General features: G+C 40.4%; 1 protein-coding gene and 1 long non-coding RNA gene across 14 annotated transcripts in view; both read left to right on the top strand.

The window, feature by feature from the left end:
- Nucleotides 1-22,023, top strand: part of NFIA (nuclear factor I A) — a 597,699-nt gene that overhangs the window by 512,516 nt on the left and 63,160 nt on the right. For 12 of the 13 annotated variants that reach the window (XM_001084362.5, XM_015140952.3, XM_015140938.3 and 9 more), the window contains one exon: nucleotides 2,837-2,965. The exons of the other annotated variant lie outside the window; for it this stretch is intronic. In XM_001084362.5, coding sequence (XP_001084362.2) covers nucleotides 2,837-2,965 — 129 coding nt within the window. The remainder of the gene's footprint in view (nucleotides 1-2,836; nucleotides 2,966-22,023) is intronic. 13 annotated transcript variants of the gene reach the window in all.
- On the top strand, nucleotides 7,113-13,420 carry LOC144333137 (uncharacterized). The gene is made up of 2 exons (XR_013401537.1): nucleotides 7,113-9,517; nucleotides 12,037-13,420. It is a non-coding gene; the product is annotated as an uncharacterized LOC144333137 (long non-coding RNA).

The following is a 22,023-nucleotide window of genomic DNA, read 5'->3' as shown; positions in this document are numbered from 1 at the left end:
CCGTACAGTAATTTTGTAACAGTTGTTCATAAATATTTGGCAAAAGATTTTAAAAAGGAGTTTATTTTTAAAGTAATGTACAGAACCAAGTTTGATTTCAAAAATAAAAGCCAAGATTAATGTTCTCTAGCTTTTAACAGAGAGCAGTTTACTAGCATTTTGGAATTTCATCTGGTCAATTAAATATACAAAGCAAATTAACCAAAACATACATTATGCATGTAGGGAAAATATTAAAGTATATAATAAGGAAATGTGCTCAATACGAGTCTTTAAAAATTGAAAACACAAAGTAATTTTGAGATTCATGACAGCCTTAGGGTTCATATTACTTGACTGTGATAAATTTAGAAGATTATACATAGTTTGGCTGGTTCTTCCTGCATGCCGACAGAATTTCTTTCCTCTTTAACCCTTGCAAAGAAGACGTAAATTTTGCTATTTTTGAACTTGTTTACCAGCTTGGTCATTCTCGATACTTGTTATTACCCGAATTTTACTTATAATTCCTTTTAGAAGCATAAATAGTGAATTTCAATCATGTCAACATTTCTGCAGATTTAGAATGGCATGAATTAGAAAACATGAATTTTTCAAAGAAATCATAACTTTTTCTTGAGTCCAGCCATTTGCTATCGCCAATAAGATTAGTTAGGATACTGGATTTTATCAGTGATTCCATTATCTGGAAGAAAAAAAAAAAAATCTGCCGTCTTTAAAGTTTTGATTTTGTTGTTGTTGTTGTTGTTATCTGTTCTGCTTCTGTTTTATGACATATAGTTCAGGCATTTGACTAAATTTAAATCAGTGGAATGGTTGGCAGCCTATAATTGGTCTACACAAAAAGGTTTAAATGAGTTGGGAGATTTGTTTACATTTTGGTAGCTTTTTATTTCTTTAATCATTTTTTTATTTGAAATCTCCTCCTTAGTGTAATTACATGATGATACCTTAGGTTAGGTTACTTGCAGTGAATGTTCACCCAAAATCTCAGTGCATCCTACATTATTAGAACTTTGGCATGGTATGACTGGTTACTGATTCAGCAAGCAACAAGTATAACTAAAGTCACTTGACTTAGTGACTTCATTTTTAATTCAAATCACATGGATATTGATCTAGAAAGGATCTGATTCAAATTTGTCAAATTAGTATGAAATCACATACCACTCTATATTGTACTTATGTCTGACTATGCAAAAGTGTTTACCAGTTTGCAATTTTTCTTTCATGGGGCTAAAACTCTAAGCTTTGCTATGTTTAAGCATGTATTCATTAAGCTGCAGATAAAGCTGAGACCTGCACAAGTAGTTTAAATATCTTTTCAGATCGTTTGGGTGTTTCAGACCCTTGGATGTCTTGGACATAGAGGGGAACAAAGCAGACAAGTACTCTGTCCTTACAGAGTCTGAGTCACACTCAAAGGTCATGTTATAGAATTGCATTAAGGAAATCTGTGATCAGAAATAACAGGGACATATTTAGATACAGGCCAAACTAACTAAATTTCTGGGCAGATCTATACCTATAAAGTGCTTGGCACAGTACATGGTACTCAGTCACAGTTACATGTTAATATCATTGTGATTTTTATTACTTTTCCAATTCACCCAAATAATTATCTGGTCATGGGCAGAGCACAGCACATGTAAACACGTATAAGTAGAATGGACTTTGGTTCTTTTAACATCAGTGCAGACCAGTTTTGTGCTACAACCTTAAGAGAGCCCAAATTTGTCCCCTGATGTGGAGACTAGGAGTCATTTCTCTTATTTTTATATCCAAATTTTCGTTGTTTTAATTGGCACCCTACCAAACTGATAGATGCCTCCAGTTGGGTATGTCAGCGTGGTTGCCGAGAACATTACAAATCCAGTAATTACAAGGAACTGTTTCTCCATTATTTTCTTCCCAAAGTATTTTCTATGCTGCAAATGCTGTGAAAACCTTAGGCACAATAGTAAAAGTATTTAAAAAAAAAAAAAAAGTTTTTATTGTATTAACATGAAAGCAATATATGTTCATCATAGAAAAGACAGGTAAGCAAAACAAAGGCAATGAAAATCACCCAAATTCAACACAGAGAGAGAACTGCCATTATAGTTTGTGCTTATTGCCTTCCAGTTCTTTCTCTGTGCATAGAAATAGCCTTTTCGATGGTGTCATAGTATAATATCCTATTTTGTAATTGCCTTTTTCAATTAACATTATATTATAAATGTTTTGCCACGTCATTACTCTTTTACCATATTGTTTACATTGGTTATACCATACTTATCTAACCAGTCCCCAATTGTAGGGCATTTAAGATTTTTTTACTTTTCTTTTTTTCTATTCTAAAGAGTTCATTGAATGAACAACTAAGTTGCCACTGTTGAGGGTATTCTTATATTAAAACAGCCAACTTATTTAAAATATGGAGAAAGTGATTTGGTCTCAAAGCAAGATAACCAACAAGATGAAATGATTGCATGTGAAGTCTTCATAAGCATAGATGGTCTCCTTTTGGGGGTCCCAGAGGTCACAGACACAAACAACATCTTTTAGGAAACACTGCAAAAGTTGAACCCTGTATTATTAGAGAAGATCAATAACCCAAAACTGGACTGCGATTAAGTAGAACAAATTGAAATCAAATACAGACCGACTTAGCAGGGGGCTATTCTGTCACCTCTTTGTTCCTGTGACAAATGCAAAGCAATTCAAAACATCTTTTTCTTTCACAGGTGGATTCCTCTTTTTGTTTGTTTTTAATTCTTTAGATGTTATCTTTTAGGTTGCGCAAATCATTGTTCCATGAATTAAAGTGTACTTACCAGTTGATCCTTCTTGCCAGGAATGCCATCTCCAACCACACTGAAGAAGTCGGAGAAGTCGGGTTTCAGCAGCCCCTCCCCTTCGCAGACCTCCTCCCTGGGAACGGCGTTCACACAGCATCACCGACCTGTCATTACAGGACCCAGAGGTGAGCTGCTCCACAGGGACCCTTGGTTGTGTTTATATCATGGCCTTTGGACCCAAGTAGCAAAATGAGACACAATGAGGACTCCCCCTGAATGCTCCTGAGGCAGTGAGTGTTCCAATTTCTTACCCTTGGGGGCAGCCTTGGAATTTTAGAGACCAGACAGATTTGGCATCAAATTTTTTGTCCTTTCCTAAAGCAAACAGGGACCAAATCTGTTTTTTTGTTTGCCAGTGAGATTTTTGCAGAGAGATGGGAAGTAACTTGAACCAAAATCAAATCTGTTCTACAAGTTGTGTGTGTGTTTGTGTGTGTGTGTGAGAGAGAGAGTGTGTGTGCGGACACACACATGCACACAGGCATGCATTAGGTGAGTATATTTCCGTATGGTCAATTACCTGTTTTCAAGTAGTAACTTTTTCTCATCCCTGCTGACTCTCTTTCCATAAAACCTGAGTTCAATATGTGGCATTTTGTGTTGAGGTTGTTTGCATCAGGGCGTTGACGAGCAGTCTTCATTCGTTCCTTTTGAAGTGGTAGATAGTTTGTCTGGTTTTCATTGCAATGTTTTCATTATTTTTGTCTCATATGCTTTTAAGTTTATTATTAAAATGTGTCCACAAGAAATATGATTTGTATTTCGCATTAAAGACAAGCCTTAAGCCTCAAGAGAATGTCAGCAAATCACTTAACTTGATCTTATTGCAATATAAAAATATTTATTATTTTATTTATGAAACTCCCACAGTAGGAATATGAATAATTGTAACCACGTTTTGCTTTCCTTTATCAGATTTTCTTTTAGGTAGATCTGTGATCTACCAGCTGCTATCATAAAACGTCCTAGAAAGTTATGATCTCTTCTCTGCTTTGACATATACCTGGGGAAACTGATGTTTCTTGCATTAATCCCAATGTTAGTCCCACAAATCTGAATCCCTTTATGAATATGCTCTGTGTGCAGATCAGGGAAATGTGGCGGGTAAGAGGACAGTCCGGTGCACACATGGAAGTCATATTGAAGAAAGTAAGCATTTTGACTACTGTGGGAAGCAACTTCTTTATCCATAATTATGAAACTTATTTGCTTCATCTTTAAACGTCTTGTGATCATTGGTAGAACTTTCTCAAGATCCCCTTGAGAAAGGGGTATAATCAGAGAGGCTTACTATCCATATATAATTTGAAAACCTGCATCAGAATTGAATTATAAGGTCCCAGAATGAGGCTTATTAAATAGTATTAAAATATTATCCTCATAGTTAACACTCATTGAGCATATAAACTGTAGTGGGGGATCAGAGATATGAAACCCTTTTAGTCGGAATATTTATGGCCGGAAGGAGATGAGGCACGTGTCACTTTTCATCTGTTTGGGGTCAAGTTCACATAGTCTAAATGCTAATTGAATGGTAAAAGTTCCTGCAGGAGCTCGGTGTTGGGGTGACCATGGAGGTTCATTCACTCTTTAAACAAGGATTTACTGAGTGACTCTATAGACACTGGGACCAATGGTTCCTGTCCTCACAGAGCATGTTATCTACCACAGAAGAGAGGCACACAAGGAAATAAGCAAGTAAAAGATGATGGGCCGGGCACGGTGGCTCGCACCTGTAATCCTAGCACTTTCTGAGGCCAAGGCGGGCAGATCACTTGAACTCAGGAATTCAAGGTCAGCCTGGGCAACATGGCAAAACACTGTCTAGAAAAAAATACCAAAATTAGCTGGGCATGGTAGCGAGTGCCTTAGTCCCAGCTACTCAAGAGGCTGCAATGGGAGGATTGCTCGCGCCCAGAAGGCAGAGGTTCCACGAGCCAAGATAGCACCACTGCACTCCAGCCTGCACAACATAGCAGACCCTGTCTCAAAAAAAACAAAACAAAACAAAACAAAACAAAAATCCTGGTGTGGAATGTACTATTACTTATCACTTTGTATCAAATAAAGTGACTTCAGGCGGGGTGCGGTGTCCCACACCTCTAAGCCCAGCACTTTGGGAGGCCGAGGCAGGCAGATCACTTGAGGTCAGGAGTTTGAGACCAGCCTGGCCAACACAATGAAACCCCATCTCTACTGAAAATACAAAAAAATTAGCCAGGTGTGGTGGCACACACCTGTAAATCCCAGCTACCTGTGAGGCTGAGGCAGGAGAATTGCTTGAACCCAGGAGGCGGAGGCTGCAGTGAGCCAAGATGGTGCCACTACACTCCAGTCTGGGCAACAGAGTGAGACTCCATCTCAAAAAAAAAAAAAGAGTCTTCAAAGTATAAATAACATTGAAGTCAAATCTTAAAAGATGCTTAGATAAATGGAGGACCATCCTAAGGAAAGGAAAGATTCGTGGTGTAGTAAGTTAGTAAGAACTGAGAAGAACAGTATGCCAGCAATCAGGAGAGCCAGGTAACCTCCCCTCTTTTCCTTCCCTTTTACCTTCTGTGTTTTTCAATGTCCTCATCAATACAATGGGTACAGTACTAATAATGAATGACCCTTTCCTCCCAATCTTGTATTCTTATACAGAAACAACAATAAAACAGTATTTGTGGCGATTCCATGAAGAGCATAAGGCAATCTGTATATATTATCATTAGTCAGTAAATGTTAAGAGTGTCTAATGTGTGTCTTGCCTTAAAACTGTAGTTCTAGAAATTATTGTCATGAGCACTTCCCCATGGGTACAGGTTGAGAGCTTCTTCATGCTAGATGACTAAGCACGTTTTCTAAAATGACCCACGCTGGGTTGAACCAGGGTGAACCTCCTTAGCTCACAGCATAACAAGTTCCAGTCTAATCATATTCATTCATAAAATTGTGTTTGAGGAAAAGAGAAAGATGCCTAGTGTAAGAAGTATGGAATACCAAAGATTCTTTGTTTTCACCAGAATTCAAGATGGCTCCCAGCATCCTCGGCTCTCCTTTCTGGAAAGTCTACTCAGGTACCCGTTCTTACCGTGCCCCACCCCGCTTAGTGGTCTGGTGAAGGGAATTGGAATAGTTGAGATGAAACTTCAGTTGCCTCTTTGTGGTAAGAATCATAAGAGTTGAGATAGGCTAACGTAAGACATTTTTCTGGCTAAGATATTTTTAAAAGGTTGGAAGTTAGCCTCATTATTTAAGGCATATTTGCTATGGGTACTGTAATTTCCTTCATTTTTCTCTGAACTAGTTGGAAAGCTAATGCTTGGAATGATATCACATTTGGGAGTAAGACTTGGTGTTTTAGGAAGATGAGACCAAAATTGAGGAGGAAGAGTATAGCTCCCAAGAGTCAGTGTGGAATCGATGTCACATGTGCACATAAAGGAGGTTTCAACCTCTGACACTCCTTTTATTGTGCAAAGTTGCCACAACACAAAATAGTAAATTATTAGAGAATCCAGAGAATCAAACTTTAAAGGGTCTTGAAGAAAAGAAAAGAATGTCCTTTATCAGGTCCCCAGGGCATGGGGCAGGGATCAGGGAGGCCATTGACTGCTCTGTGGTTAGCACTAGGTTGCAAGGCTTCTACTGCCTTCCCAGCATTTCTCACAGGAATGCCTCAACTAGACTAGCACCAGTTAGTAAGCAATAACTGTCCAACACACATCCACGCTCAGAATGAAGGTGAGGTTTTACAGAGCTACAGCAAATCAAGGTCACCGCGCTAAAAACCCAAGGGCCTTACTTTTGGCTGCAAACGTAAGCTACATTTGGAAATTTCGTGGCCACTTTTTACAAAGAAAACCTCTCTCAAGATTGCAAAGCAAAGGGAGAAACACAGGGTGTTGAAGGGAGGTAGCATAGCACAGCATTGTCTTTATCTGTTTTGACTGCCAGAACAGAACACCATGGACTGGGTGGCCTATAAACAACAGAAATTTATCACTCACAGTTCTGGAGAGCGGAAGTCCAAGATCAAGGCTCTGGCAGCTTCTGTGTCTGGTGAGGGCCCACTTCCTGGTTCATAGATGGCATCTTCTTGCTGTGTCCTCACATGGCAGAAGGGGCGGGGTTGCTCTCTAGGGTCTCTTTCATAAAGGCACTAATCCTATTCATGAGGGCCCTACCCTGTGACCTGATCACCTCCCAAAGGCCCTGCTACCTATTACCATCACATTGGGGGTGAGGATTTCAAGATTTGGATCCTAAAGGGCCACAAACATTCAGCCTATGGCAGTGGTTAAGCACAAAATTTCAGGGGTTCAGAGAGGCTGCTGTCTGAATCTCTGTCCACTACTTGGCACATTGCTTTTCTCTCTGAACCAAAGGTTTCTCATCTCTAAGTTGGAGATCATCATCACTAACTCAAAAAAATTGTATTATGTTAGGAGCAAAGGAAATCGTGTATTTGTAGTCATTTTCACAGTGCCTGGAAGTACAGTATGCACACAGGTCATACAACTAAATAATCCTTTTTCACCCAGGCTTTGAAAATATCATGCTGTCCCTATTGCCTTCGCGCAGCAATATTCTGCCCATCCCCCCAGATCAGCTCAAGCACTACTTTCAAAGTGAAACCTCCTCTCCTCCACCCAGCTTGCCATCATCTCACACTGCTTAAGCTCCTGCTGCCTTTTGTGTCTGCACATTGACTCCACCAACCTCATCTGGCCTTGTTAGTTAATATACATGTCTCCTAGAGGAGAACCTCCAAAGGGAAGGATCTCTCACTTAGACATTTCACTATCTTTGTTGTGTGTCACACAGTGGGTTTTATGCTCAAATATTGTTTGAATGAATAAAAGTAATTAAAATGCATATAAATGCATACAGGAGACATTTATCCCCTCTCTGACCCTGATGAATTTTCATTTCTTCAGAAGAGCCAAGGGTGATAAATGTGTGATAGTTCATGCAATACTTCCTTGTAAGAAATGTCCAGGATGTGGAAGAACCATGGCGTTGTATCCAAAGAAAACCTATGCAAAATTCTCTAAGTAAAGCTTTGCTACTAAGAGCTATGGGCTTTCTTTATGTTGTTCTAACCACTTCCCTATTTACAGCGTAAAGGTAGAGGCATGTGGTTTCTTAAAATGAATCCCCTCTCTGATATTGGCTTTCTTTGTGGCTTTGATAAATCACTTAACCTTGTGGCCTCAGTTTGGCCATCTGTACCATGGGGATAATACTTTGCCACCTGTTTCTCTGTGTGGTTAGAATTAGGTAAAGAGGTTATTTGGGAATATCCTGTCGGTAGGGGGAAGATATTACGTTTCAGTAGAGGCATTTGTACATCGTTATACATTAGTATAATTACTGTGCACTTTAAGCTGAAAGATCGGGCTTTCAAAGACTTTCTTTTACCATGACTTAAAATTGTAACCATAATAAAGTATTTACTCATGACTATTTGTCTTATTCCTGATAATTGAAAAAAGAAATCTTTCTTCGTCCCTTTGCCTTTTCAAGAATTGTAAGTTTGCCTGGTTGATGATCTGAAGGGGCTAACTTCTTAGAGAATTATTTGGAGTAATCATCAGTTACATCTTAAAGTTTCTTGAAAGTTTAGATCTTCTTAAAACTTATCTTTTTGCTTAAAATCTTTGCTATTTTGAAGATTAAGAAGATAATGAATGATAGTTTCTTTAAATACTCTGCACTAAGTAAAGCAATTCTGTGCCTTAGAGATTTAGGAACAGGGAGCAGCCTACACGATCCACATTGGGCAGCACAATTGAAAGTAATTGAAAGAGTTATGGTCTGGGAATCTTTTGGTATAATGTGTTCCCAGTATCAGCAAAGATTGTTTTTGGCTGAAAGTAACAGAATATCTGACTGAACAATGGCTTAAAAAAATAAGGAGTCACATTTTTCTCATACAAAAACAAGTATGTGGCTAGGTATGGTGACTCACACTTGAAATCCCAGCACTTTGAGAGGCTGAGGCAGGAAGCACTTGAGGCCAAGAGTTTGAGACCAACCTGGGCAACACAGCAAGACCCTATCTCTACAAAAATTTTTTAAAATTAGGAGAGCATAGTGGTAAGTCCTGTGGTCCTAGATACTCAGGAGGCTGAGGTGCGAGGATTGCTTGAGCCCAGGAATTTGAGGCTGCAGTGAGCTATGATGGCACTCCAGCCTGGGCAACAGAGAAAGACCCTGTCCCAAAAAAAAACAAAAACAAAAAAAGCAAGTAGGTGATTCAAGGCTGTTAGGGTGGCACTTGCAGTGCCATCAGGGATTGAGATTTCTTCTCCTAGCCATGTTTCAGTGGGTTGTTTTTATAAGGTCACAGCATGGGCGCTGCCCTCCTGCCTTATGTCTGCATGCCAAGCAGAAAGAAGGGAAAAGGTGAGGGCAAAAAGGACCTGTCAGCTTATCCTGCCACTTTTTCATAGGATCTTCTACAGCACAATCAGACTATGTCCGATGATCACCTGTAGCTGCAAGGGAGGCTGGAAACTCTAAATTTTTAGCTGAGTGTATGGCTGCTCTCTATCAAATTAAGGTTTTATCAGTGGGTAAATAGGGGATAAATATGCTGGTTAACAGTTAGCAACATATTCCCCATTATTTTTACAGATGAGAAATCTGAGGTACCCAGAACCAAGAACAGAAATCAAGTCTCCAGTTCAGTGCCTTTTTCGCCGTATCAGTAGTTTCTACCTTTTTCTCCCCGACTGGGAGAAATTAACTACACTTATTTAAACAATTACTTTGTTTTCACATTTTTTATGAGTCAAAGTCATAACATATCCATTTAGATCTTTTGATAATCATAACATAACCTGTGCCATCACACTGAGTTTTTTTTTTAATAGCAGCCATAAACAAATCACTTAGCCTTTTTTATTAGTCCATAAGTCCTTGCTACTGGTAAATTCAGGGTTTCTCTTAGGTGCACGCCACTTCAGAGACACTTTTTGAGGTCAGTTTGGCTTTTTTCAATATTGTATTAGCTTGCAGATACCCATTACTATCTGGGGACCCATTAATTTTTTTCCACAAATGTTTATCAAGCTCTTACAGTGCACAAGGTGCTCTAGTAGTAGAGTGAACAAGAGAAGCATGGATTCTGTCCTTAGGGTGCTTGCCTCCTGGAGGACGAGAGGACAAGGAAACCAGCAGTTGCATTACTGTGCTAGAAGCACAGGGTGCGATAGAAAATGAGGGGAAGGACATCCTTGTGGACAACTACAGGGGCTTCTGGCACTGCACAAGTCCAGACTAGCGGAACACCTAACTCCTATTGTCAAACAGTTTGCCTTCACATTACAGGCGTGCAAAACAGATCAACAGCAAATAAATCTTGCTCTTAGATAGCTAAGTACCGAAGAACTCAGACATACAAAAGGCAAACGTGACGTTAAACCCCCACCTCTTTATGAGTCAAAAAAAAAAATACACAATGAGAGTTTAGAAGTAAAATTGCCTTTATTCCGAAAATACGCCTAAGATACACTAAAGCAATCGCCATATAAACCAAAGATTTATTGTGCAGCTTTCAAAGAATCATTCCAGTTTCTGTTTGGAGAGGTAGTCAGAAGTTTATATGCACTATAAACCTCTCTAAGTCCATGATCCTCCTGACCCAAACAGGGATCTTGCTCTCAGTGATGAAACATCTGAGGGTCTGAAGTTAACAATATCTCCCAGTTTGGCCAAGAAAAATATACCGCAGAGAATTATGAGAATTAAGATTACCTTTCAGGAAGTTGGGGTCACCAAGAAAGGTTAGAGGAGTGTGGATTCATAATATGCAGAGACAATAATAGAGGATCAGGGAAGGAGAGGTAAAATAGCAGGGCGACAGTCATCAGTAGATGGCAGGGCCTATTGGGGCAAGGACCACATCTTTATCATTTATCTCTGAATCCCTCTGCCTTGTGCCCGGCACAAGGAAAGCACTCAGTAAATAATTGTCAAATAAACGAATGAATGCATGGATTTGATTGAAGAAACAGAGAAAGTTTGAGAATAATAGGAAGTTCTTTCCTTCTCCACTGTGTAGTAATACAATATTCAAATGCATGTACTCAGCAGCACATAGAAAGAGGCATAGCATGTTTAAGTGCTCAGTATATATTTGATTTGTTTGTTTGTTTGTTTGTTTTGAGACAGGGTCTCTCTCTGACACCCAAGCTAGAGTGCAGTGACTTGATCACAGCTCACTGCAGCCTCGACCTCCTAGGCTCCAGGGATCCTTCTGCCTCAGCATTCCAAGTAGCTGGGACTACAGGCGCATGCCACTATGCCTAGCTAATTTTTAAATTTTTTTTTGTAGAGACAGGGTCTCACTATGTTACCTAGGCGGGTCTCGAACTCCTGGGCTCAAGCAATCCTCCTGCCTCAACCTTCCAAAGTGCTGGGATTACAACAGCAAATAAGTCATGCCCTTAGATAACTAAGTACTGAGGATTTCAGACATACAAAATGCAAGCACAAGGTTAAACCCCACTTCTTTATGAATCAAACACACACACACACACACACACACACACACGCAAAGGCAGTTTAGAAGTGAAATTGCCTTGATTCTGGCAGACGTGTGCCACCATGCCCAGCCTAATACAAGTTTAGTTTTAATTCAGATCTACCTGGATAGACCTTAAGAGAAATGAGCTCAAAATTATTTGGTCCTCTATTTGTAGAATTCTTGCTGTGGCATTATAAGTTTTTCTCTCCGAACTAAGGTCCCTCCAGAAGGAGTGTCCCGTGACGTTTCACCACTACTGTAATTGTGGCACCCCCTCCCCTGGCCTAGGCCGCCAAGTGCTAGGTTTGTTCATCTTTCTCCTGTCATATCCACAAACTTCTTTGCCTCTTAGGAACGCTTTTCACTTAGTTGTAGAACATGCTGGTGATCCACTGAATCTAATTTGTCTCTCCTGGTTTAGTGCAATTGAATCATCTCGGGAAAATGAGAAGCAATTAGGTACCTGTTGCTAACAAGGCGCTGAAATAATCTGCCAACAGACGCACGGTGTTTATTTATTATTGGAGTATGTCACTTGAGAAAACATTACATTGCCTTTCCCCAAGAAGAACTGCCAGAATGATTTTCAAACGCAGGCCTCATAGACCTAACAAGTACCACCTTTGAGGAGCATGGAACAGAGAAGCAAGAGGGCTTGTGAGCCTCATTCAGGGTTAGTTCAAGTGCCAGTGCCTAGCCTAATGGGCAGTGTTGTGGATGGGATTTGAAGTCGCAGGACACTAAAGAAGAAAAGCAGCTTTTTTCTTTTTTTCTTTTTTTTTTTTTTTTTTTTGCAAAGGTCCTTTAAGTCCCAGTTCAGGAAATTATTAAATTCATTAGCCAGATACTTAGAAGCAGCTATTACTGCCCAGCCAAAGGAAAAAAGAGTGCCAACAAATGTTTTAAAACTACAACTAAACAAAAGTCAGGAAGCGTGTAATTAAAACTGTACCTTTATTGTATTGTAAAGAGTTTCACTGTGACATGGAAAATATTTAAAGGAGAAGGCTGTTTAGCTAATTTGTCTGCAAGTGAACTGCCTAGTGGAGAACTATCCTAAATTAACTGTAAGGCCACCCACTGAGCCACCCTCATAAAGGGCCATGGCTGCTCAGCTTGGGTTTGTGTAACATTCAATAATTACTAGATAAATGCACAACTAAAAGCTCTATTACACTAATAATTTGTACTGTGGTAGATGTGTGGGACACCCTGCTGGGTTAATTTGTCATCCCTGCAGCAAACTTCTAAAGAGAGCTCTTCCGTAGTGGAATCATGTTAATATGTTGTCCCTGGGAGGACAGGTTAGAGCAGTGAGACCACTTGGCTCCTTAATCTCTTAAAGAGGCAAAGGGCCTCCAGGGTGAGTGCTGAAGAGAATAGGGTGATTAGCCCAGGGGACCTGGATTTAAACTCATCTTCACAAAGGAAGCTGCTTTGCCTTGGAATTCCTTTGCCCCTTTCTCTCTGTCCCTCTCAATCACACGCAGGCCTATGTGCCTCACTGGTGCACGCGTGCGCACAGGCACACACAGGCATAGACCCACGTATCCATACGTAGTGAAGGCAGTGGTTCTGAGCAAGGTTTCTTAGAAACCCCCTCATTTTAAGACTTCCTGGTATCGTGGGCTTCGACTGTACCTCGCATAATCAGATAAGCCCCCTTCTTTCTGGTTTAGCTTAATCTAAAGTTGATTCCATGTTTAGACTCATTATTTATTTCCCTTTTTTCAGCATAGAATAAAAAATTCAAGATTGAACTTGTATCTCCTCTTTATGTGGAATGGTTTCTTCTGCCTCTCTCTCTCACACACACACACACACACACACATGCATACACATACACAATTACTGTTTTAAATATGAAGCTCACATTTAAGCTTCAGTGCAGGATTTTCAACCTCCCCTATTGACAGAATCATAAATCATGTTAAGGTTAAGTGAAGTACCATAGCATGGGACTGTAGCTTTAACAATGTTTATGGAGTATCAGCTTATCATCCATGTAGGAAAGGAGGGGTGAGTGCTGATACTCGAAATGGGAATGTATGGCCCTATTAATGTGCTTGCAGTATCACTAAGAGTCACCCATTCCAGGCTGCATCCTTCGTGTTATTGAAACTAGCATATTGAATCACCCGCACGTATGGAATGTCTTTTAAACTTCATATTTTGGCAGTAAATTTACATTTGCCATTTCTTCATATCGAATGGTAGCTGCTTTTTCCCCCTGAAAAAATTCCTTTTTCTGATGCACAAAACACATCTGAGGATCATCAGAATTGCCAGCTATTACAATAATAAGGGGTCTATGAGCAAAAAAAAAAAAAAAAAAATCTGAAAGCAAATAAATCATTTGACCGCTGAAAAATAAATGGGAGCAGCAGAGGGCAATGAAAAGAGCGTGGGCTTTGGAGTCAGCCAGAATGGAATTCAGATCCTGGACGGCCACTTGGGGTCTGCGTCAGCTTCTCCAAGTCACTTATTCTCTGCTGGTCTTTGTCTTCTCACCTGTCCCAAATTGGAAAGGCTTTCTGGGAGGGGAAGTGAGATGACGCATGGAAAGAGCTTGGTATACAGTAGGCATCCAATACATACGTGTTCATTATCTCTCAGATTCCCCCATCCCCATATTGCTATTTGTTTTTGTGTGTGGTTCTCTTGCGATGATTCTTTCATTCCTCACTCCCCATCCCCAGTTCTCTCTTTCTACCTGCTCATGTTGGTCCAGAAGGAAGAATGTGTTCCCCCTCTCGGGGAGAAGCCACATTTGCCTAGAGGAGATGTGGTCTCGGGGACGTGAGCAAGCCCAGTTACCCCATCCCATTGCTCTTGTACACTTGGAGCCACGGGAGAACCTTTCCAGTGGAGCAAGCAGCCCCTCTCGCATAAGGCGTAGCCCCTTAGCCATGATCTAGGCTTCGCTCTGATCTGCCTTCATTCAGGCATGGCTCTTCCTAAAGGGATATGCACCTTTGTTGTTTCCAAGAATCTGTTGTTTGTAAGAGTCAATGTGGCAAATAATTATGGGGCGCTTATTATCTGCCAAGCACTGTGCTGGGCCCTAATGAACGAGCTAGACCAGCCGGTCCTGCTCTTCCAATCTAGCAGAACAGACAGATATTAGACAAATGATTACACCTGTGATGAGATGAATATGCAGGGAATTAAAGAAGATGGAGGAATACCATAGCAAGCTGTTTGAAATATTTGTGGAGATTTGGATGTACTTATGTCAGGATGTAAGGGTCCTCTTTGTTGGTATGAAATATGAATTTTTAGAACTTTGGTGTCCCTGAGGGATATGTCTAGATCTTTCTGAATCTCCAAATTCCTGAGTAGCATAATAAGAGTTGTTGAATTGTCACATACCAGGTAATGAACGGTAGATGTGTTAACACATATTCGTTCTAGTGAAAGATTCTTACAAATGAAAGAAACCCAACCAAGTTGCTTTGCCATTCCTCTACTCCCCCAAAAGCAAATAATGGATTAGTTTATGTAACTGAAAAGTCCAGGGGTATATGGCTTCAGGTAGAGATGGAGTCAGGTGTTCAGATGCTACCTTCAGAAAGCTCTTGCTCTCGCGCTCTCTCTCTCTCTCCCTCTCTCTCTCCCTTTTTCCCCCTCTCTCCCCTCCCCTACCCCCCCACCCCCACCCAGGTCTGCTATTCTCTGTATCAGCTTTATTCTTAGGCTAAATATCCTCAGACTGTGGCCCAGATAGTGTGAGCAGCTCCAGGCTTAATTTCCACCAATTTAATAATCCCAAGAGAAAAAAGAGCAGCTTTTCAACAATAGATCTAGGGAAGGGCCTACTCCTGGATGCTTATGATTCTGATTATCCGGGTTTGGGTCATTTGCTCACTTTTAAAACAACCCTTATGTTTAAAAGACAACGGAGTGCCTCATTGGTGTGAGCCGGCTTCCCTGTCCACCCGTGGAGTCAGCGGGTTAAGTCAAGTCCACCCTAACCACATAGGCTGAGGCTGAGGGACAGAGAGTTCCCCAAAGAAACATTAGAGCTCTGTTTCCAGAAGAAGGGGTGAAGAACTGCTGGGCAGGCAAAAATAATAGCTACCCACTGCAGGAGATAACAGCAAAGCTGGCCTGAGCGCTGGCCAATGGGCTCAGCTTACTCACTAGCTGTGGCTTGTTCCTGCAGTTAGCATTTGCAGAGCACAAGAAAAACCCAGGCCTATTTGTTCGTGCAGTAGACCCCCAGGGTAACTTGAAAACAGTTCGGCTCTTGATTCTCAGTTCTCTGGTGTTGCCTCATTGCACTGTATAATCCAGATTACTTTTCGTGTATCTCAATTTATTCTAAAAACAATCCTAAGAATATTAAATAACCCAGAGTCTAGCATACTGTTTGGCACATAGTAGATTCTCAACACATTTATTGAATGAGGCACCTGTGTACATTAATTCTAATCCTCAGAAAAGCCTTTTAAATTGCTGCTATTCTTTCTTTTTTTTTTTTTTTCCAAGACATAGTCTTGCTCTGTTGCCCAGGCTGGAGTGCAGTGGCACGATCTTGGCTCACTGCAACCTCTGCCTTCCAGGTTCAAGCGATTCTCCTACCTCAGCCTCTTGAGTATCTGGGACTACAGGTACATGCCACCATGCCCAGCTAATTTTTTGTGTTTTTAGTAGAGATGGGGTTTCACACGTTGACCAGGCTGGTCTCAAACTCCTGACCTTGTGATCTGCCCACCTCAGCCTCCCAAAGTGCTGGGATTACAGGTGTGAGCCACCATGCCTGACCAATTGCTGCTACTATTTAAAGATAAGAAAATGTAGGCTTGGAAATGTTAAATAACTTTGCCCAGGTTAACACAGGGAGTGAATGATTTTAAAGCCGGAAGAGTCAAGGTCATTTTGTAGTAGAGGAAACTAAGGAATATAAGAGGCTGGCATCTTGCTAGTCGATACCCAAGCTGGAATTAAAACTTGGTCCCCTGACTTTAATCACTAGACTAATTATTCTGTTGCTTATTCCATTCCTTCTGTGAAATCTACCCACAGTAGGATTAATCCTCAAATCCTATGGGATGAATTCAGAAAGATACTTCGAGTTCAGGAGGATGCCTTGAAAGTAGTGTTTGGCTGGTAGCAGTGGCTCACACCTGTAATCCCAACATGTTGGGAGACCAAGGCAGGTGGATCGTTTCAGTTCAGGAGTTTGCAACCTGCCTGGACGACAATGAAACCCCGTCTCTACTAAAAATATAAAAGTTAGCCGGGCGTGGTGGCGCATGCTTGTAGTCTCAGCCACTTGGGGGCTGAAGTGGGAGGATTGCTTGAGCCCAGGAAGCAGAGGTTGCAGTGAACCTAGATTGCATTGCTGCCCTCCAACCTGGGTGAGAGCAAAACCCTGTCTCAGAGAGAGAGAGAGAGAGAGAGAAGGAGAGAGAGAGAGAGAGAGAGAGAGAGAGAGAGAGAGAGAGAGAGAGAGAGAAGTGGTCTATGCTTTAGTAATCATGTTGCACGGAAATAGAGGCTTCTATTTCAGTGTAAATCTGACAATTTAGTGGAGAGAAATGCTGCAAAATAACCCATGGCTTTATGTTCGTTATGAGATTTGCTTTTTTTGTCTGCTTATTTCCTGCGTGTGTGTGTTTAGTTTTTTTGTTGTTGTTTTGTTTTGTTGTTAATGCAGGGAAAGACTTGCAACAGCCTAGATCCAGCACTTGGTCGTTATCCAAGAAGCATCTGCCTGGATCTTGTTTTTTGAAGTCCTCTTTCACAGGACTGCAGTTTGTAATTCCATTTCACTTCCAACAGGTCATTGGATGATTCCCTCCCTTTTTATGTTAATCTCTGGAATCATTCAATCTATGGTGGTTAGTTTTCTTCTCAAGTAATTGTTTTGATTTGTTTTTCATTCTTCATTTAGTCTCACAGTAGTATCGCTTACATGTTATGTAAAAGTTCAAGTTCCCTTCATGGAACTGGATTCTTGTCAACTTTGCCTATTAAACCATCACTCTAAATATTTCCAATAATCACAGCTGTTGCGTGGCGTTTGAACACATTTCACATCAGCCATCATGGAAGCTTAGGCAATTAGTGTGAGAATATGGTCAATTTCGATTCAAAGAGGCCCTGTCAGGACAAAGGCTGGGGCTCTATTTCACAGAGCTTAAAGTAGCACACTCAGGGTTTTTTAAACTCTAAATATTACAGTCTCCCCAAAGGCGAAGTATCTTAAAGACTGAGTCTAGATATACTGTATAACTTAATATCTCATAAACATTTTTAAAATAATTTCTTTTAAAAGGCTTCCTTATTTCAGATTTTTAGATTTTAATTTTATTTTTATGGATCAGTTGTACTATTTATAAACGTAATCTCAGAGACTGAATTCTATACATCCACTAGGGCTTAAACTAGATGAGCTTCAGAGAGTATTTAGTTCAAACTGCTTATTGTGAGAAGAGAGACCGAAGGAGAGAGAAGCCACCCACATTTATAATATGCCAGGTAGCAACAGAAACTAAGTTAAATCCCAAGTCCCTTTATCTAATCTGAAAATATTCCTAAAAAAATGTCCTAGATCTTCTGAAAAGCATTTGTTTTTGTTACTGTTTTTTTGTTTGTTTTCTGTTTTTGTTTTGTTTTAGATACAGGGTGTTGCTCTGTCACCCAGGCTAGAGTGCAGTGGTATGATCATGGCTCACTGCAGCCTCAAACTCCTGGGCTTAAGCAATCCTCCCACCTCAGCCTCCAAGTAGCTGGGATTACAGGCACCTGCCACCACACCTGGCTACATTTTTGAATTTTGTGTAGAGATGAGATCTCACTGTATTGCCCAGGGTGGTCTCAAACTCCTGGGCTCCAGTGATTCTCCTGCCTCAGCCTTCTGAGTAGCTGGGGTTACAGGTGTGAGCCATCACACCCAGCCAAAAAGTGTTTCTAGTAGTCAATATGTATTAGATTTCTGATAAGCAAATTCCCAATAACTAAAACGGTGGGACTTTCAAGGGAAGTGATAGAGATTTCCACTATTTCCATGTTTTGGGAGGCCATGCTCAGAATGTGGTGTGGTAAGAAATGTGCCTGGGGCCAGGCACAGTGGCTCATGCCTGTAATCCTAGCACTTGGGGAGGCCGAAGCGGGCATATTGCCTGAGCTCAGGAGTTCAAGACAACGCTGGGCAACATGGTGAAACCCTGTCTCTACTAAAAAAATACAAAAATTAGTTGGGCGTGGTGGCAGGCACCTGTAGTCCCAGCTACTCGGGAGGCTGAGGCAGGAGAATTACTTGAACCCGGAAGGCAGAGGTTGCAGTGAGCTGAGATTGCGCCACTGCACTCCATCCTACGTCACAGAGTGAAACTCTGTCTCCAAAAATAATAATAATAATAATAATAATAATAATGCCTGGTTGGCAGGGGCCTACATGGTGAAGAGGGAGGTCAGTGTGGACACTCAAAGATTGTAGGTCTAAGTAAAAAATAGCGTCTAGAGGGAGATGGCCCCATAGTTCTAAGCTTCTGGGTTAAGTCTCACAGTCTGAAATGTTTAATAAAGGCAGGGATTCACAGTATATTTGGTCAGCAAAGACTCTTTATCGGTCTAGGTCTTTAAAGAGCTTTTATCTTTACTTAGATATCTATGCTATCTATGATTATTAGGTCAAGATTGTTGCTACTGCTATTGTTGCTTTTACTTTTCATTTTGTTGTTTGTGGAATTATTTTCAAGGCCCTCATGTCATATCCATACTGATAGTATATACTATTTTATCAATATTTATGTACTTTTTTGTCCAAGAGACAGGCAAGCAACAAGTACCTCTTGTTCCACCACTCCTTTCTTTCATGTGTTCTACAATCAGAACAGGTCCTAGCACACAGGAGCAAATTTCAGTTTATTCATTGCCTATCCCATTCTTGTCTATGATAGTACTATCATACTGATAAAAGAAGCTAATGATCACTTAATTGTATGGTGAGAAACTGTGCCATGTGCCTTATCATACTAATAAAAGAAGCTAATGATCACTTAATTGTATGGTGAGAAACTGTGCCATGTGCCTTATATACATTGTCTCATTTAATCTTCACAACAGCTCTATGAGGTATTATTAGCCCCATTATACAGATGCCAAAACTGAGTTATAGAGAAGCTCAGCAACTGAAGCATAGCTCGTAAGTGATAGAGCTTAGCATTTAAACTCATGTCTATCTGACTCCAAAGCCCTGGTCCTTATATTATACTGCACTGCTTTTCTGAGTCATATTTAACTTAGAATTATACACACACACACACACACACACACACACACACACACACGGATGTGGTCAGCCAGCACAGACCAAGGCATGTTAAGTAATGGTGAAGACAGACAATCAAAAGGCTACCATGGAGAGCTAATGAGATATCAAAAGCGACCAGATTGCTTTGGAAAGCTTCAGAAAGCTGAGGTGGAAGTAGTAGTGATTGTCAGGTGTCTGACTCACAGAGCTTGGCAGGTGCTTGGAGAGTGAACAAAAATTTTGTGGATCTAGAAAACCATGCCTGGGCCCACAGCTCCAATAGCCCTTTGCCTGTATTTGAAAATAAAGTTTTATTGGAACACAGCCACACTCATTTGTTTATGTAATGTCTATGACTGCTTCTGCACTGTAGCAGCAGAGTTGAGCAATTACAACAGAGACCATATAGCCTGCAAAGTCTAAACTATTTAGTATCTGGTCTTTACAGAAAATGTTTGCCAACTCCTGGCCTAGCCAGGGCCTTGAGCAACAAAGGTCTTGAAGTAGCTAAAATTGATCTACATAAAAATTTTAAAAGACTTTGGCCTTTCATTTTCTTGTGTGGGCCTTTCTTTTTCTTTCTGTTTTTCCAAAAGACATTAGAATCTGATCTCTTAGAAGATCCTCTCAATTCAAATGGAATAGACTCTATCAGCCATCTTGGAAACTAACCGTGGCATAAAGTTACTTTGTCTGGTAGCAGGAATACAAAAACACTGGTGTTTTGCAAGCTATCAAGCAATGTCATATATTTCTCTCAATTGACATATCCGAGTCCTTTCACGTGCATGTTCGTGATGTTAAAAGATATGTACCAAATGTTTTCAAAAACCTTGGCTCACCTTGAGTCAAAAGCTTTGTTATTTAGAAAAGGCATCACCTCTTAAAGGTTTGAAAACCATTGCCAATTCTTCTTTCTTTGTGTCTCTGTTAAAATAAATCCCATGACTCCAAACTTCTCAGCTTTCATAAATGGCAGGCCTGATTCATGCATGATTTATAAATTAGGGCTATGGACCATTAAGATAGATTTCTCAGCTTTAGGTAGGGTATAATGGTGTCGTGTAGTGTGGTTTTCAATTTCTGAAGAAGCAAGGTACATAGTAGTTGACAACCCAAGCCATTTTTAAGTTCTATCTACCCTTATGGAAAGCTTCTTTTGTTTTTTAAGTGGAATATTTTTCTTCGATTTTCTTTTCCTTTTGAGGCTTTGCCTTATTACAAATTTTTACTTCTAATTATGAGTAGTCAAGAGTTCTTAATGCCAACCTTACTCTATGGAAATAGTGACTTTCATCTAAAGAACATCTGACTTCTGAAGACAGAGAAGAAGGTTTTTCTTATAATGGCGCTAACAGAGAAAAAGTGTTTGGAATCTCACCTGTTGCCACTGACTTTGTATTGATTAACACTGAGACTGTGAAGTTTTGCAGATGCCAGGGCTCAGGAGCGATTCTTTGCTCTTGTGACGGAAGAAGCCTATATATAACACTGCCTTAAGACCACACTGCACCTGAAGGAGGATTAGATTTTATTGTTTGTGTTGCTCCCTTGACAGCTTTTCTTTGGAGCCTCCCATAGAAGAGAGACTGGGATTTAAAGGCTGATGCCAGAAAGCAAAAGCTAATGTGAAAAGAATCCAAGTCTCTGTCCAGTGTGTGAGAATCTGCAACGGTTCATGGACAAGGAATAAAGCAATTAAGGCAATGTCAGGGTTATAATACAGAAGAACATATTTCAACCCGTAAAATTTTGGTTTGAGGGAAAATGTGTGAGGGTTATTAGAGTTCTTGGAGGTTGAGCTTGAGAAAAACTACTGGAAATACTGAGAGATTACTTTCTTCTATCTCTTTTTCTTCCCTGAGACTTATAAAAGCAGAAAAATGCAAGATTCCAAGCTTGTCTGGACACAGCTCCCTGATACTATCTTATTTCATATGGCCCACACTTAGATGTTCTAACTAGTTCTGACTCCTCTTAAGAGCACTGTATATGTCTACAAGACCTCATCCTCATAGTGGACTCTCAGACCCTGGTGGTATTATAGAAGCCTCGCAACATATCCAATAATGATCTTGACCTCCTTTCTCAGTCTTCATAAATTCTGCTTTTAACAGAAGAAGCATTTTTGAGTTAAATATGTATATGTATTTTTTCAATTGTTTGAATTTTTAACTTTTTTTCCTTCAAACTAAAACCAAGAGAGGATTTTCAAGAACCGGTGGGCTGCTGGACTGGTAGGGAGGGGAGTGAACAAGTAAACCAACCTGACTGACCTGCTTTCTTTTTTTTAAAGTATGCAGTGATATGATCATTCGGTAAGATCCAGCTGAGTATTACACCTTTGGGAAATTCTGGCTCTCTGTTTCTTTCATTGTGGCTACTTTGTTCAGGATGTGTAG

This window comes from Macaca mulatta, chromosome 1 (assembly GCF_049350105.2).
Source record: "Macaca mulatta isolate MMU2019108-1 chromosome 1, T2T-MMU8v2.0, whole genome shotgun sequence".
NCBI lineage: Eukaryota > Metazoa > Chordata > Mammalia > Primates > Cercopithecidae > Macaca > Macaca mulatta.
Note: the sequence above shows the minus strand (reverse complement) of the source record. Positions and strands in the feature narration are given on the sequence as shown.